Source organism: Manis pentadactyla, chromosome X, assembly GCF_030020395.1.
Source record: "Manis pentadactyla isolate mManPen7 chromosome X, mManPen7.hap1, whole genome shotgun sequence".
Lineage (NCBI taxonomy): Eukaryota > Metazoa > Chordata > Mammalia > Pholidota > Manidae > Manis > Manis pentadactyla.
In genome coordinates, this window is record NC_080038.1 from 102,444,571 (window position 1) to 102,460,945 (window position 16,375).

At 34.3% G+C, this 16,375-nt stretch overlaps 1 protein-coding gene across 3 annotated transcripts in view; it reads left to right on the forward strand.

The window, feature by feature from the left end:
- The window catches only part of TBC1D8B (TBC1 domain family member 8B), a 68,769-nt gene that overhangs the window by 29,139 nt on the left and 23,255 nt on the right, over positions 1–16,375 (forward strand). For all 3 annotated transcript variants that reach the window (XR_005032564.2, XM_036924990.2, XM_057495265.1), the window contains 7 exons: positions 1,459–1,608; positions 2,386–2,536; positions 3,022–3,236; positions 11,934–12,051; positions 13,424–13,709; positions 14,632–14,761; positions 15,791–15,889. Coding sequence is in view for 2 of the 3 variants with exons in the window: in XM_036924990.2 (XP_036780885.2) it covers positions 1,459–1,608; positions 2,386–2,536; positions 3,022–3,236; positions 11,934–12,051; positions 13,424–13,709; positions 14,632–14,761; positions 15,791–15,889 (1,149 nt within the window). In the remaining variant the exon portion in view is untranslated. The remainder of the gene's footprint in view (positions 1–1,458; positions 1,609–2,385; positions 2,537–3,021; positions 3,237–11,933; positions 12,052–13,423; positions 13,710–14,631; positions 14,762–15,790; positions 15,890–16,375) is intronic.

Here is a 16,375-nt window from a genome sequence, read left to right on the forward strand (position 1 = left end):
ATGTTTAGCTTTGTAAGACTGCCAAACCATCTTCCAAAGTAGCTGTACTATTTGGCATTTCCCTCAGCAGTGAATGAGAGCTCTTGTTCACAGCCTTAGTAGCACTTGGTCTTGTCAGTGTTTTGGATTTTAGCCATTTTAATAGGTGTGCAGTGGTATCTCATTGTTTCTTTAATTTGCAATTTTCTGATGATATGATGTTGAACATCTTTTCATATGATTGTCATCTCTGTATCTTCTTTGGTTAGGTCTCTCGTTAGATCTTTTGTCCACTTTTTAACTGGGTACTTATTTCTTTAAAACATAGTTTCCTTTAGTTCTTTGAATATATTTATAATACCTGCTTTACATTCCTAGTTTACAAAATCCAACAACTGGGACACCTCAGGGACACTTTCTGTTGGTTTCTCTCTTTTATAGTTCTAGTTTTTATTTTTATGCCTTGTTTTAATTATATTGCCTTACACCCTGAGGCAGTATAAATTAGTCATCATCCAATAATGGGTCAGAAGAGTTACTTAAGTGACTTGAACATTAAGTTTTATACTTTTTACCAAGGGGATCTTTGTGTGAAGGTATACCTTAAACTTTAGGCAGTTTATAAATCAGCCTTAGCTTTCATTTCTTACTTCCAAAGGTAGCCAGAGTTGAGTGACTGGGGGCTTCTCCTATGTCATTTTCTTCCTGGGCACCCTGAACATGCATGCACACTTCTAGATCCCCAAGAATATGTTGGAACCTTTTAAAGTTCCCTGTAGCCATTTGGTTCTCCAGGTCTTTTCAATTTTTAGCCAGGCTCCTGTTTGCCCCACCTGAAATCACAGCCTTAGGCAGCTGTGGTGTTATCAGCAGAATGCTCAGGTTTTCCAAAATGCCCTCGGGATAGGGCTTATTTCATAGGGCTGAGCTCCATATCAAATCAAGTGATAATAATACCCTAAGAATGGAGATTTTCCAGGGAGCTACTAGTTTGCTCAGAATATTGACTGTGTTCTGGGGTTGGAGATTTTAATGAAGCTCCAAAAGATCAATTGGCTGTGATAATGCTGACTGCATGACTACCACACTTCTGAGTTTGGGAGAAAGATGAAATGGGAATAGCCTCAGGTTAAAACTTCAGAGAATGGTGTTCTTAACCAACGTTCATTAGTTTTACTTGAATTGATGCTTTTCAGTCTTGCTGTCTTCCGGTGATCTGAACTGTTTTATTTTTAAAACTTTTCCCAGTATTTTGTTGTTTTTGTGGGGGAGTGGGTTCACTGAAGTCCTCAACTTGCTGTTTCGGACTTTGGTTTGTTGACATCTCTAATTTTGAAAGAAAAACAAAGAGACATTGTTTCAATATTTGTTATGTATATAGATTGTAGTTTATAAATGATAGCTAAAACATTAGCACTTTGTCGTCTTGCAGGAACTTTTAAACATACATTTGGGCCAATTACATTCTTTCTTTTTCAGGTTCCTATTAGTTCTAATTCTGCAGACCCATCTGATAATATTGAGGTACTATCTCTGACATGTCAGAGAGAATGCAGTAAAACTGTGAACACCGAAGCCTTAATGACAGTATTTCACCCTCAGAATTTGGAGACTCTTAATTCCAAAATGGTAGGAAAACAAAATGTTTAAATCTGTGAACTGAAACGGTCAAAAATAAAAATCTTAGAGCAGACTAGTAGGTACCACAACTGAAAAATTTTTGAGGGGGTAGCTGAAGAGGTCTTCTAGCAGGTACTAATGATAGAATCTGGACATGAGTACCCCTTTTTGAGTAAGCCCATCCACCATCCCAGAGAGACCTAGGTTTCATCTTACCCAGACTTCAAGCATTCTCCAGAAGACACATTAGCAAGCCACAAACCCACCTTTTCCCTGACCCCTCCCCTCAAAAAGCCCACCAAAAACCTGGCCATAAAAAGCCTCTTACTCTATAAGAGACACCTGCTTGGACTGTTGAATTCGCATCCCCTCTTTTCCTTTCAACTAGTGTGTGACTTGTTTGATTCCATTACACAAAGACTATTATCAAGAATTAAGACAAAAGATGAAAGTTGAACATTGGGTCCTATTTGCATGGATTTCCAATAATCAATCCTAATATCAAGGTGATTTGGTGAGAATGATGTTCCAAAGCTTTACCTCCTATGTGTAATGCTTTTCCCATTTTTATATGTGTTTAGCTGCTGAAGAATTAAAATAGTAAATTAAAACTGTTATGCTCACATGGATTTAAAAGATTTTTGTGATAACAGTGGTCTAGTATTTGGCTCCTCTGTGAATACTGATTTTGACTTTCAACAATAGATGTTGTTTCATGGTGATGAGTTATCAAGTGATTTGAAAGAAATTAATTTCTCGCCATGTTGCTTTGAATTTGTGTTATAGTTGAAAGAAAAGATGAAGGAACAGTCATGGAACATCCTATTTGCAGAATGTGGGCGTGGTGTTAGCATGTTTCGGACCAAAAAGACTCAAAATCTGGTTGTAAGAGGGATTCCAGAGACCTTAAGAGGAGAGCTGTGGATGCTTTTTTCAGGTGTTACATTTATTCACTTTATACATTTAACAGACGTTAACTATGCACCTTTAGGAGTTATGCACTAAGCTAAATAAAAGTAATTACAGAGATGGCTAGGACAAAGTCTTCCTCATCATGAATTTAGACCGTCAAAGAGAGTATGGTAGTTATATGTACTCACCTATATATCCACACATCCATGTCTGAGCAGATTAGTTTATTAGGCAAGATATGGCTAATGGGGGAGGAGGTGATCTCTATCTCCACTGTCAGAGGAAAGTTAAGAGGGAAAAATAGTCCATGGAAATGTTATTGTGTTGGATAAGATTGCTGTCCTGGTATTACAGATTCTAGCGTAAAGCTTTTTCTTTTCTTTTGTTGACTTGAATATTACTTGAGTATAAATCTAAACTTAAAGGTAATCCAATTTTTCATGTATGTATGCAAGTAGTAGCTTTATTATATTCCTTTTCTTTTGTATGTTAATGCAGTCATCTTTTCAGGTGCCATTAATGACATGGCTGCTAATCCTGGCTATTATGCTGAAGTGGTTGAGCAGTCCTTAGGGACCTGCAACTTGGCTACTGAAGAAATTGAGCGTGATTTGCGTCGCTCCCTGCCTGAACACCCAGCCTTTCAGAGTGACACTGGCATATCTGCTCTGAGGCGGGTACTCACTGCTTATGCATATAGGAATCCCAAAATTGGATACTGCCAGGTATGACTTTATTATGAGCCCAATTGTGTGTATGATCCAAATGACAGAATCACATCAAATCCAGCTCTACTAATTTGAAAATTGTAATAATAAGGACAGTTTGTGCTGATATTCATAGTGGATATTTTTAATCTGAGTTGGATGGTAGTAGGAATACTTAGGAGAATTGATATTCAGTTAACTCATTTTTCTTTTACATTTAATAAATATTTATTGAATTCCTGCTCTGTAAAAAATACTAGGTACTTAAGACTATATAAACATGAATTAGATAAGGATCCTTCCCTTAAAAGTGTATAGACCAGTAGATATTAAAACATGTTTATTGGTAAAGGAAAAACAAGAGACATATTATGAGAGAGAAATATCAAATCATATCATGATTTATAATAGGAATAAATTATTTTTATCTGGAGGAATCAGAGAAGGCTTCATTTGGAAGAAGTAGCATTTGCAGGTCTTAACTGATTAACTTTGGATGTATGAAGATGGAATGAAAGAACATTCCAAGCGAACACAGAGATAAATGTGGAATATCTATAGAGCCATGTTCTGTATAGTAGAAATGTAGGATGAATGAAGTCAAGCAGTTGGAGGACAAAAAATCAGTAAGGTAGGTAAGGTAGATCAGGGTAGGTGAGGAGTTTGAGTTTATTTTGTAGGCCGTGGAGGAATCAATGAAAGAAAAATCCTTTAGGAGTACACTATATTAATTTGGGATGCTAGACTGCTAACATAAATAATCTCAAACAGGCAATAGCTCAAATACAATAGAAGTTTACTTAAAGGACTAAACAGAGAAGAGTGAGTATTAAGTCAGTAGGCAGCTCTCCTCCATAAGATTATTCAGGGATTTATGCTGACAGCAGGCTCTGTCATCTTCAAAACATGGCTACCAAGGTGCTCATTCATTCCCATTACTACTCACAGGAAGGGGGAGAGAGCATGAAAAAACAACTATGGCAGGTTTTATTGGCCAGCCCTGGAAGATACATACATCACTTCATACAAATATGTCCAGATACTATGGAAGAAGGGAAATTGAACTATGGTAGATAGCTAGCACTCTGACACATAATCATTTATAATGGGTTGAAGACCCGTAGTGATTACATATCAATTCTATCTATCTATTGAAACTTAACAATAAAGAATTTTTTTGAAAAGCAATTTAAGTGAATGGATCACCTAAATTACAAGTACTGAGCATTTTTTCGGATTCTGAAAGGAAAACAACTGTTTTTTTTTCTCAAAGAGCTTACACTCAAAAAACCTGCAATGTTATCCATATGTAGTAGTTCAGAGGCAACTTCAAAGTAGGCAGCACTTAATTTTAATTTTGACTTCTAAAAGATGAGAACGAAGTAAGAAACATGGCAGGGAAGAGGAAAGTTATTCTGAATTAAGGTAACAATATGAGCAATACCATTCAGGCAAGAATAAGCCTGCTGTGGAAATCAAACTGGCTAGATTCATGTTGGAATCAAGAAGTAAATAAGTCTGTGTGGGATAAGATCATGGAGAATCACTCAAGCCTGTGGAAAAGTTTGAATTTAATATGGTAAGCAGGTTTTGATTAAAAACCCGTGTGAGCCATACTGACTTATGTATGGCTGGCTGACCGGCTTTATTTATCTATCTTTCCTTCTTCCCCACTTCTCTCACTCCATTCCTTCCATCTATCTGATCTGTCTTCTTCCTTCTTTTCTTCTTTTCTTTTCTATTTCCTTTTTCCTTTTTTCTTTCCTTCCTCCTTCCCTTCCCTTCCCTTCCCAATTCATATACCACAAACTCCACCCTTTAGTGTTTTCTAGTGTATTTACAAAGGCAGGCAACCATCATCACCATGTAATTCCAGAACACTTTCATTACCCCAAAAGCCCCGTATCCTTTAGCAGTTACTCTCCATTCTCCCTTCCCCCAGCCTTGGGCAATCACTAATATACTTATCTGCCTCTGTTGACTTGCCTGTTACGGACAATTTATCTAAAGGGAATAATACAATATATGCTATTTTGTGTCTACCTCCTTTCACTTAGGTTCATCCATGTTGCAGCATGTAATAGTACTTCATTCCTTATTATGGTTAAATAATATTCCATTTTATGGATATAGCACCTTTTGTTCATTCAACAGTTGATAGGCATTTTTAGTTATTTATAGATTTTGGCTGTTATGAATAATGTTACCATGGATATTCATGTACAGCTTTTTGTGTGGACATTGTTTTTTACTCTTTTGGGTATGCACTAGAAATAGAATTGCTGAGTTATATGGTAACTATGTTTAACATTTTGGAGCACTGCCAAACTATTTTTCGAAAAGACTGCACCATTCCAAATTCCCACCAGCAATGTATGAGGGTTCCAATTACTGTCTCTTTGATTATAGCCATCCTAATGAATGTGAACTGCTCTTTCATTGTGGTTTTTATTTGCATTTCTCTAATGTGCTTATGGCTATTTGCATATCTTCTTAGCAAAAATGTCTATTCTAATCCTTTGCCCATTTTTAAAGTTTGGTTATTTATCTTGTTATTGTTGAGTTGTAATGGTTCTTTATATATTCTGGACACCAATCCCTTATCAGATATATTTGCAAAATTTTTCTCCTGTTCTGTAGGTTATCTTTTCACTTTCCTGATTGTGACTTTTGAAGCACAAAAGCTTTAATTTTTATATAGTCCAATTTGTCTATTTTTCTTTTTTGTGTGTGTGCTTTTGATGTCATATCAAAGAAGCTGTTGACTCATCCAAGGTCAAAAAGATTTACTCCTACATTTTCTTCTAAGAGTTGCAGAGTTTTAATGTTTAAATACAGATCTCTGAGCTATTTTGTATTAATTTTTATGTATGCTATATGGAAGGGATCCAGCTTTATTCTTTTACTTACAGATAACAAGTTGCTCCAGTGTCATTTGTTGAAAAAACTGTTCCTTTACTCATGTAATTGCCTTGGCACATTTGTTGAAAATCAATTGATCATAAATGTTAGGGTGTATTTTTAGACTTGTAATTCTACTCCCTTGATTTTTATTTCTGTTCTTATGCCAGTGTCACATTCTTTCTTTCTTTTTCTTTTACTACAGCTGTACAGTAAGTTTTGAAATTGGGAAATGTGCATTTTTTTGTTGTTATCATTAATCTACAATTACATGAGGAACATTATGTTTACTAGGGTCCCCCCTTCACCAAGTCCCCCCCACAAACCCCATTACAGTCACTGTCCCTCAGTGTAGTAAGATGTTGTAGAATCACTACTTGTCTTCTCTGTGTTGCACAACCCTCCCCATGCCCCCCCACATTATACATGCTAATCATAATACCCCCTTTCTTTTTCCCTGCCCTTATCCCTCCCTTCCCACCCATCTTCCGCAGTCCCTTTCTCTTTGGTAACTGTTAGTCCATTCTTGGGTTCTGTGATTCTGCTGCTGTTTTGTTCCTTCAGTTTTTCCTTTGTTCTTATGTTCCACATATGAGTGAAATCATTTGGTATTTGTATTTCTCTGCCTGGCTTATTTCACTGAGCATAATACCCTCTAGCTCCATCCATGTTCCAAATGGTAGGATTTGTTTTCTTCTTATGGCTGAATAATATTCCACTGTGTATATGTACCACATCTTCTTTATCCATTCATCTACTGATGGACACTTAGGTTGCTTCCATTTCTTGGCTATTATAAATAGTGCTGCGATAAACATAGGGGTGCTTATGTCTTTTTGAAACTGGGCTGCTGCATTCTTAGGGTAAATTCCTAGGAGTGGAATTCCTGGGTCAAATGGTATTTCTATTTTGAGCTTTATGAGGAACCTCCATACTGCATTCCATAGTGGTTGAACTAATTTACATTCCCACCAGCAGTGTAGGAGGGTTCCCCTTTCTCCACAACCTCATCAACATTTGTTGTTGTTTGTCTTTTGGATGGTGGCAATTCTTACTGGTGTGAGGTGATATCTCATTGTGGTTTTAATTTGCATTTCTCTGATAACTAGCGATTTTTAATTGGCTTATTTGCTTTTTGTTTGTTGAGGTGTGTGAGCTCTTTATATATTTTGGATGTCAAGCCTTTATCGGATCTGTCATTTATGAATATATTCTCCCATACTGTTGTGTACCTTTTTGTTCTATTGATGGTGTCCTTTGCTGTACAGAAGCTTTTCAGCTTGATGTACTCCCACAAAATGTGAATATTTTAACTTACTCTTTTTCAAGATTGTTTTGGCTCTTTGGGGTCCCTTGCATTTCCATATGAATTTAGGATCAACTTGTCAATTTGGGGGAAAAGTAGAAAAAGCCAGCTGGGATTTTGATCATCATTGCATTGAATCTGTATGTAGATCAACTTGGGGAATACTGTGTATTTAACAATATTAAGTCTTCCAATCCAGGAACACAAGATGTCTTTCTTTATCATTTATTTAGTTATTTTTAAATTTCATTCAAGGTTGTTTTGTAGTTTACAGTGTGCTAGTCTTGTACTTCCTTTGTTAATTTCTTTTTGATATTATACTAAAGTAGAATTGTTTTCTTGATTTTATTTTTGGATTGCTTATTGCCAGAATATAGAAATACAATTTAAAAAATATATCTCTTGTATCCTGCAACATTGCTGAGCTTACTAGTTCTAGTAGTTTTTTTGTGGATTCCTTAGGATTTTGTATAGGCAAGATAATGGAATCTGAATAGTGATATTTTTACTTCTTCCATTCCAATCTGGATGTCTTTTCTTCTTTTCTTGCCTAATTGGCATGGCTAGAATCTTTAGTACAATGTCAAAGAAAAGCAGTGAGAATGCATGTTCCTAACTTACATATCTTAGGGGGAGGCAATCATTCTTTCATCATTAAGTATGGCATTAGCAATGGGGTTTTTTAGATTCTCTTTACCAGGTTAGGAAGTTCCCTTATAATCCCATTTTGTTAAGGTTTTCTTTTTAGTTATGAAAGAATATTGGATTTTTGTCAAATGACTTTTCTGTATCTTTTGAGATAATCATGATTTTTTCCCTTTATTATATTAATACCATATATTACATTGCTTTTCTTATGTTGAACCATTCTTATATTCCCAGGATAAATCTCACTGGGTCTTGGTTTATAATCCTTTTTATATGTTAATGGATTCAGTAACATTTTGTGTTTAGGGTTTTGGTGTTTATATTCATAAAATATGTTGACCCATAGTTTTTCTTGTGATGTCTTCAATTTTGGTATCAGGGTCTCATGGAATGAGCTGGGTAGTGTTTCCTCCTCTCCTATTTTAAAGTTTTATGAATAATTGGTGTTAACATTCTTCCTTAAATGGTTGGTAGAATTTGCCAATGGAGCCATCTGTTTCTAGAGTTTTCTTTGTGTAAAGTTTTTGTATTACTAAATCAGTCTCTTTAGTTGTTATAAGTCTCTTCAAATTTTTCTATTTCTTCTTGAATTGGTCTCAGAAGTTGCTGATTTTCTAGGAATTTGTCCATTTTATTTAGATTATCTAACTTGTTAACATACCGCTCCTCATCATTTTCCCTTATAATACTTTTATTTCTGTTAAGGTTAGTAGGTGATGTTGTCTATTTCTTGATTTTAATAATTTAAGTCCTCTCTCTCTCTTATCTTTTTTGTTAAGCTAAATGTGTTTCACAGTTTTTAAAATATTAAAAAATGTTTTCAAAGAACTAACTTTTGGTTTTGTTAATTTTTCCCTGTTTTTCTCTATATCTGTCATTTTCTGCTTATGGAAAGCCTCAAGATTAGCCAGAGATGAAAGTGTAGGGACTTATTTATTCTTTCCTGAGCATACATACTGCTCTGGGCATGCATGAAGCCATATCATGCACAGGACCCTTCTAGATTCCTGGGAATATTTCAGAGTTTTCCAAAGACCCCCCCCACCCCATGCATATCTCATTCCCAGCTTTCATTTTAACCCTTTATTAGCCTATTGTTTGACCCAACTGTTACCCACTACCTCAGGCAGCTACATGTTAAAAAATAGCCTCTGTTCTCAAAGAACACTCTGGGTGAAAGGCTGTTTACCTTGGGTGAGCTGTCAGACTAAAGACAGCCTTATGAGTGGGGCCATCCAGGAAACCACCGGACAGGTCAGATAATGACAGTTCTCTGGGAATGGGTCTTTGAAGTAGTTCCAATCTCCATCTCTTCCGCTGGTGGCTGCCAGGTGCTGGTTTTCCCATGCACCTGGTGTTCATGGTTTCCCATGACTGTTCAGTGTTCATTTTTAAGGCTACCGTGAAGCTGAGGAGGGAGCATGGTAATAAGGCAGTTTAAAATGTCACAAACCTCACTGGTTTTACTGAGATCCAGTGATTTTATTAAATAAATGCTTATTGAATTGCTGTAAGCTTTTAGTTAACTTTCAGAGTTCTGAAAAATTGATTCTGATTGATTTTTGCCAGTATTTTTGTTGCTTTTATAGAGAAGAGCATTTTTGGAAGGCCTTAATTTGCCATTTTCACTGACATCCCCACCCATGATGGCTTCTTGAACAGGAAGGTGAGGGGGAAAAAACCTGAGCTTGGGGTCACATATTGTGCCAGATCTGTCAATGAACTGCCATACTTAATATACAAATCTGTATAAAAAAGTATTTATTTATAAAATAAAAGTATTAAAATGTAAAAATGAGCAATGGACATGAAAAGATATGTCACAGAACAAAAAATACAGATTGATAACTAAGCCTAAGAAAGGAAGGTCAACCTTAAAGAAGTCTAAATCAAAACTATGAGATAGCATTTTCACTAATAAGTCAGCAAAGACAATTACAATTATTACGATTCTTATTATTGGCAAAGAAGCAGTGAAATAAACATTCAAACACTGTTGGTCAGATATATAAATTGATGCAGTCTTTCTGTAATACAATTTGGCAGTAATATCAAGTCATTTAAAAATAATGTTCTCTGGATAAAGAAGAGGTGGTACAAACATGCAATGGAATATTACTCAGCCATAAAAAATAGTGATGTCTTGCCATTTGTGGCAACTGGATGGACCTAGAAGGTATTATGCTAAATGAAATAAGTCAGACTGAGAAAGACAAATACCACATGACTTCACTTATATGTGGAATCTGAAAAATAAAACAAATGAACAAACAAAACAGAAATAGACTCATAAATAGAACAAACTGGTGGTTCCCATAGGGGAAAGGGGTTTAGAGTGAAATAGGTACAAATTTCTATTTGTAGGTATGTTATTGCACTGAAACCAATATAATATTGTATATCAACTATACTTCAATAAATATCAAAACAAAAATAATATTCTTTGACCAAATAATTTAATTTCTATATATCTTTTCTGAGAAAACAGTAAAACATGTGGATGAAGATTTATATACAAATATATATAACGTAATGTTATGTAATAGTGAAAAATTGGAATTAACCTAAATGTCCAGCAATAGTAGACTAGTTAAGTGATTTATAGTATATTCAACTTATTAGATTATTTTACAGTCATTAAAAGTTTTAGAAGACTTATGTGATGGTATTGAAAATGTATAATATAAGGCTAAGTGAAAAAAATCAAACTTTAATGTACAGTTTGTTCAAAATTCTAGAAAGGGGAAAAAGGAAGGAAATAAAAACACAACAAAAACCTGTCAACTTGTTAACAGTGATGATCTCTGGGTAGGTAGGATACAGGAGATTTAATTTTCTTTACACATTCCCATTCTTTTCAAATTCTATACAGGCAAACCTTGCTTTATTGTGCTTTACAGGTACTGCATTTTTTACAGATTCAAAGTTTATGGCAGCCATGTTTCTAGCAAGTCCGTTGGTGCTATTTTTCCAACATTTGCTCACTTCTTGTCTCTGTCACATTTTGATAATTCTCACAATTTTTCAAAATTTCATTATTACTATATTTGTTATGGTGATCAGTGATTATGAGCTGCTTAAAGCTCAGATAATGGTTAGCATTTCTTAGCAATGAAGTATTTTTTAATTAAGGTATGTACATCATTTTATTAGACATAATGCTATTGCACATTTAATAGACTATATTTTAGTATAAACCTTTTATATGCACTGAGAAACCAAAAAAATTCATTCAACTTGCTTTATTGTAATGGTCTGGAACCAAACCTCTAATATCCCCAAGGCATCCCTGTACATTAAGGGTTTATTACCTTTATAGTAAGGCCTGCTGCCAAATGTTAAGAATAAACTCTAGGATATGAAGACAAATTGGATGTGACAGGTAAAGGATTTCTAGCATCATCAAAATTAGGATAACAAAGAAAAGAATCCTAATTAATAGGGGAAAAAGATGTTTAGTTTTGGACACAATTGAGGATGAACATCTAAGGGATTGTTCTGTAAGTATTGAAAATACAGATTGTTTCTCCAATTTTAGTATGTTCTTGAAAATTTCTTGTTTTATGCCCCAGATTTATGATAATTAAGATTTTCTTACTCATTAAGATTAGTCTCAGAGAGGTTTTATTTATTGTGTTTTATATTCAAATTACTGCTTCATTTTCATTGAATTTACTGTATAACTGATTAGCAAATGTTCACTTGACTTCACCTTATTTTGCTTTGGACTGACTCAGAGATCTCGTTTCCTTTATGATTATTCTCATAGTTGTTTTTGCCAAAAACTACTATGTTTGAATAAGAAATGCAATTTTTACCTGAACAACATTAATTTTTTTTTATTTTTCTATGAATTCTAGGCAATGAACATTTTGACTTCAGTGTTGCTTTTGTATGCAAAAGAGGAAGAAGCTTTTTGGCTTCTGGTTGCTGTATGTGAACGAATGTTGCCTGATTATTTTAATCGTCGAATCATTGGTAAAAAAAACACACACATACACAAACACATATTTCTTTTCTAAACAATTGATAGTGCTCTTGTCTGTCCAATGGAAGAACTGATCACTTATGTTTTGAAATATACAAAATACAAGCAATATCAAAATGTCATATTCACTGACATGCTCAGAAAGAGCTTTTTTGTATTGAATATATGATTGGAAAGGTTGATAAATATGTTGCCTCTTTAAAAATAAAGCACCTGGTCTGTTTCTTAATAAAATAGAAATTTTAAATATGTGGTCTCTAATTTTTTATATAGCAATAATTGTATTGCTAAAACAATGGTGATCTGAAGTACCCAGAGCTACTAGAATATTTGTAATAGTTACTTGATGAGAGATTTTTAAACAGCTTAAAATCTCCACATTTACATGAATTATATACAGGCACACCTCATTTTATTGTGCTTCACAGATACTGTGTTTTTCACAAATTGAAGACTTGTGGCAAACCTGTATCGAGCAAATCTGTTGGTGCAATTTTTTCAACATTTGTTCACTTTGTGTCTCTACCAAATTATGGTAATGCTCACAGTATTTCAGACTTCTTCATTATTATTATATTTGTTATGGTGATCTTTGATCAGTAATTACAAGTCACTGAAAATTCAGGTAATGGTTAGCATTTTTAGCAATAATTTTTAAATTAAGGTATATACATTGTTTATTAGATATAATGCTATTGCACAGTTAATACACTACAATATAGTGTAAACCTTACTTTGATATGCACTGGGAAACCAAAAAATTCATTTGACTCAACTTTTTTGGGATATTTACTTTATACAGTGCTCTGGAACCAAACCCACAATACCTCCAGGGTATGCCTGTAGATATTTGCAAGGTTGGAAAGTAGGATCAAGTTCTTGGTTTGTTAATTATAAAATAATTTTGTCAGTCATCAAATATTTATGTATCTATGATCCCCCTACCTTAAGTCCCATAAGTGGTCTCTCCTTGGTACCTTCAGTATCATGGCCAGGTTATTAATTGTATTGTCTTTCATTACAGTTTTTTGTGTATTTATCTCAAGTTCTACTAAATATTAAGCTCTTTAAAGTTGAGAGCATTTAATTAATTGGTGTATCTCTTATAGCACCTATTATAGATTTTTGCATATAATAAGGATTCAATAAATATTCAGATGAATTTGAATTTTTTCAGTTGCTTCTTCATGCATGACACTGCTAGCAAATAAACGTGTGAAATACAGAAAAGGCACTGAAGGAGTTCATAATGTAAGGATGAGAAATTAGATATATTGGCATACTAACAAGACGTGAAATGGTATCATAAACAAGTCCTTTTGAAAGGTGTTCATTAAAAAAAAATTTTTTTATATTCTCCAGGAGCCTTGGTGGATCAAGCAGTCTTTGAAGAACTTATCAGGGATCACTTTCCCCAGCTGACAGAACACATGACTGATATGACATTCTTTTCCTCAGTTTCTCTATCATGGTTCCTCACACTTTTTATTAGTGTGCTACCTATTGAAAGTGCAGTGAATGTGGTAGACTGTTTCTTCTATGATGGAATAAAGGCCATTCTACAACTGGGATTGGCAATACTTGACTATAATTTAGACAAACTGCTGACATGTAAAGATGATGCTGAAGCCGTGACAGCTTTAAACAGGTACTGTAAGAAGCGTAACATTTAAATCTGGAGATCCTCTTAGAGACTGTGTTCTTCAATCCTCTTACTTAGAAATGAGGAAACTGAACCCTTTCTTAGAAACTTTAAACAATTTGCCGAAGGTCACAAAGCTAGTTGAATTAAAAAGCTAGGCCTAAAGTCCATTCCTCTGTTTCCAAATAGAATATAACAAGAGTAAATTACTTTGAAGTAAACCACTGGGTTTCATATGCATTTACACTAGTATTGTTGATTCGGTATGCTGGGACTTTGATAGTCCCAGTTTGTACTATAGTGTCATTGTGTAAAAGTAAGTTGAGGGGGGGGAAGTAGTTAGTAATGTTAAATACCCAGTGGGATGATTGTTCTGGTTTCCAAGTGGTTTTAATCAGGTAGGCTGAGCTTTATTTTCCTAGTGCCTTTTCTATGAATGCTGTTTTGTATTGGAGCACATGTGTGTTGTGTATGTATGTGTACACTATGTGTATGTTAAATGAACGAATGGGTAAATTTTGTAATGATGTGTCAAATCCCATTATGTGCAGTGTAAAATATAAACACCTCAGTCTGGCATTCAGAACTCTTTATGTTAAGTCTTCAGTGTACTTCTTTTATATTTTTGTGCATGCTTCTACATACCTATCCTATATTCCATCTTTACTGGGCTATGTGGTATTTCCTGAGTACTCTCTGAGCCTGTTCACTTCTCTTATGCTTCCCTTCCCACTTCTGAAATAATTTCTTCACCATCCCATTACGTGTTCCTGTGTCCTCCTAACTCACAACCATCTTCAAATTCCATTTCTTCATAAGACCATCCCTTGTCCTCTCAGTTGAATTAACCCTAACTAGGAAGAAATTAGCTGTCATTTTCTGTGCATTTTACTTCCAGTAATTCTGTGTTACTATCACTTTTGGATAGGTTCTTTGACAATGTCACTAATAAGGATAGCCCATTGCCTTCAAGTGTTCAGCAGGGTTCAAATGTGAGTGATGAAAAAAGCAGTCATGTTAGAGTGGATATTACAGATTTGATTAGAGAGTCAAATGAGGTATGTATTTTTTATTCCATAAATATAATAAATACAGTGTATTTTAAATGATTAATTCTATAGTTGTATCTCTAGTGGTATATTAAGAGTAAGATAATACAAATAAAAATATAATTAAAAATCCATCTTCACTTTTTATTTATTTTGATGTATGATTGACATACAATATTACATTAGTTTCATGTGTACAACACCATGATTCAACATTTATATACATTGTGAACTGATCGCAATAAGTCTAGTTACCATTTGTCACCATACACAGTTAATGAAATATTATTGACTATATTCCCAATGCTGTACTTTATATCCCTATGACTTATTTTATATTATTTTCTATTATATTACTTAATTTATATTATTTATGATGCAAGTTTGTGCCTCTTGATCCCCTTAAGCCATTTCACTCCCATAACCTGCAACCCTCTGGCAACTACCACTCTTGTTCTCTATATCTGTGAGTCTGGGTTTTGTTTTGTTTGTTTTGTTTTTTCAGATTCCACACATAAGAGAAATCATGTAGTAGTTTGTCTTTGTCTGACTTACTTCACTTAGCCTAATACCCTCAAGGTCCATCCATGTTGCAAATGGCAAGATTTCATTCTTTTTTATGGCTAAGTAATATTTCACTGTATAAAAATGAGTTCTGTGAATTGTTCCTAGGTTCTATAACCTCTGCTTTAGTTTGCTTTTCATTAAATAAAAATATATTCACCTGCTTTCATAAATAATGACCACTTTTAAATACCTGTCACTGTATAAAAAGTTGAAAATTATTCTCTTCGTAAAGACTGAGAATGTTAACAATGTTCTTGTACTTAGTCTAGACCCATAGTAGATGGAATTCTCTCCAGTTACATAGAAAAACTGAAATGTGGGAGGTAAAAATTGCATAATCACTGAACAACAGTAGGAAAATAGCTAGAAATAGAACCAAGGCCTCTGAGAATTGAGTCTGATGAAATTCAATTGTAAGAGAAATGGATGTTTATCATGAATGAGTATCTACTGAAATCATATTTCTTGCAGAAATATGGCAATATTCGCTATGAAGATATATACAGCATGCGCTGTCGAAATAGGTTGTATGTGATACAGACCCTAGAGGAAACGACAAAGCAGAATGTGGTGAGTATCCTACCCACAACCCAATGGGGGAAAAGCAATTGGAGTAACTTTTTTTCATCAACATCCTTTAAAAAACAGTCACTCTTGTGTGAAGAAGATGAAAATAACCACACTTTTGAGGTAGATTCTTGCCTCAGCTTTACTTACTGTAAATTTTTTTAGAAGAAATATGTTTTTTTCTTCAGGTTGAATTATGTTGGTTTCTCTGAAATATTTTGTTATTTGATATTGAAAACTATGATGTAGGAATTTATGCATAACATGTATGTGATGTGCTTCATCAGTTAAAACAGCCGACATACAATATAGTTGATGCTGCTGAGATATATTATTTTCCTTAGATACCTAAGGTAAAGTGTAAAAGGTATAAAAAGTGTGTTTTAAATACTCTCCTTTTTAATATTCAGATGGCTAATAAATTAGTTCTCTCTGATAAGATTAATAGATGCTGGTCAGAGAGGAAGAGTTTTACTTTGCTGTATATCC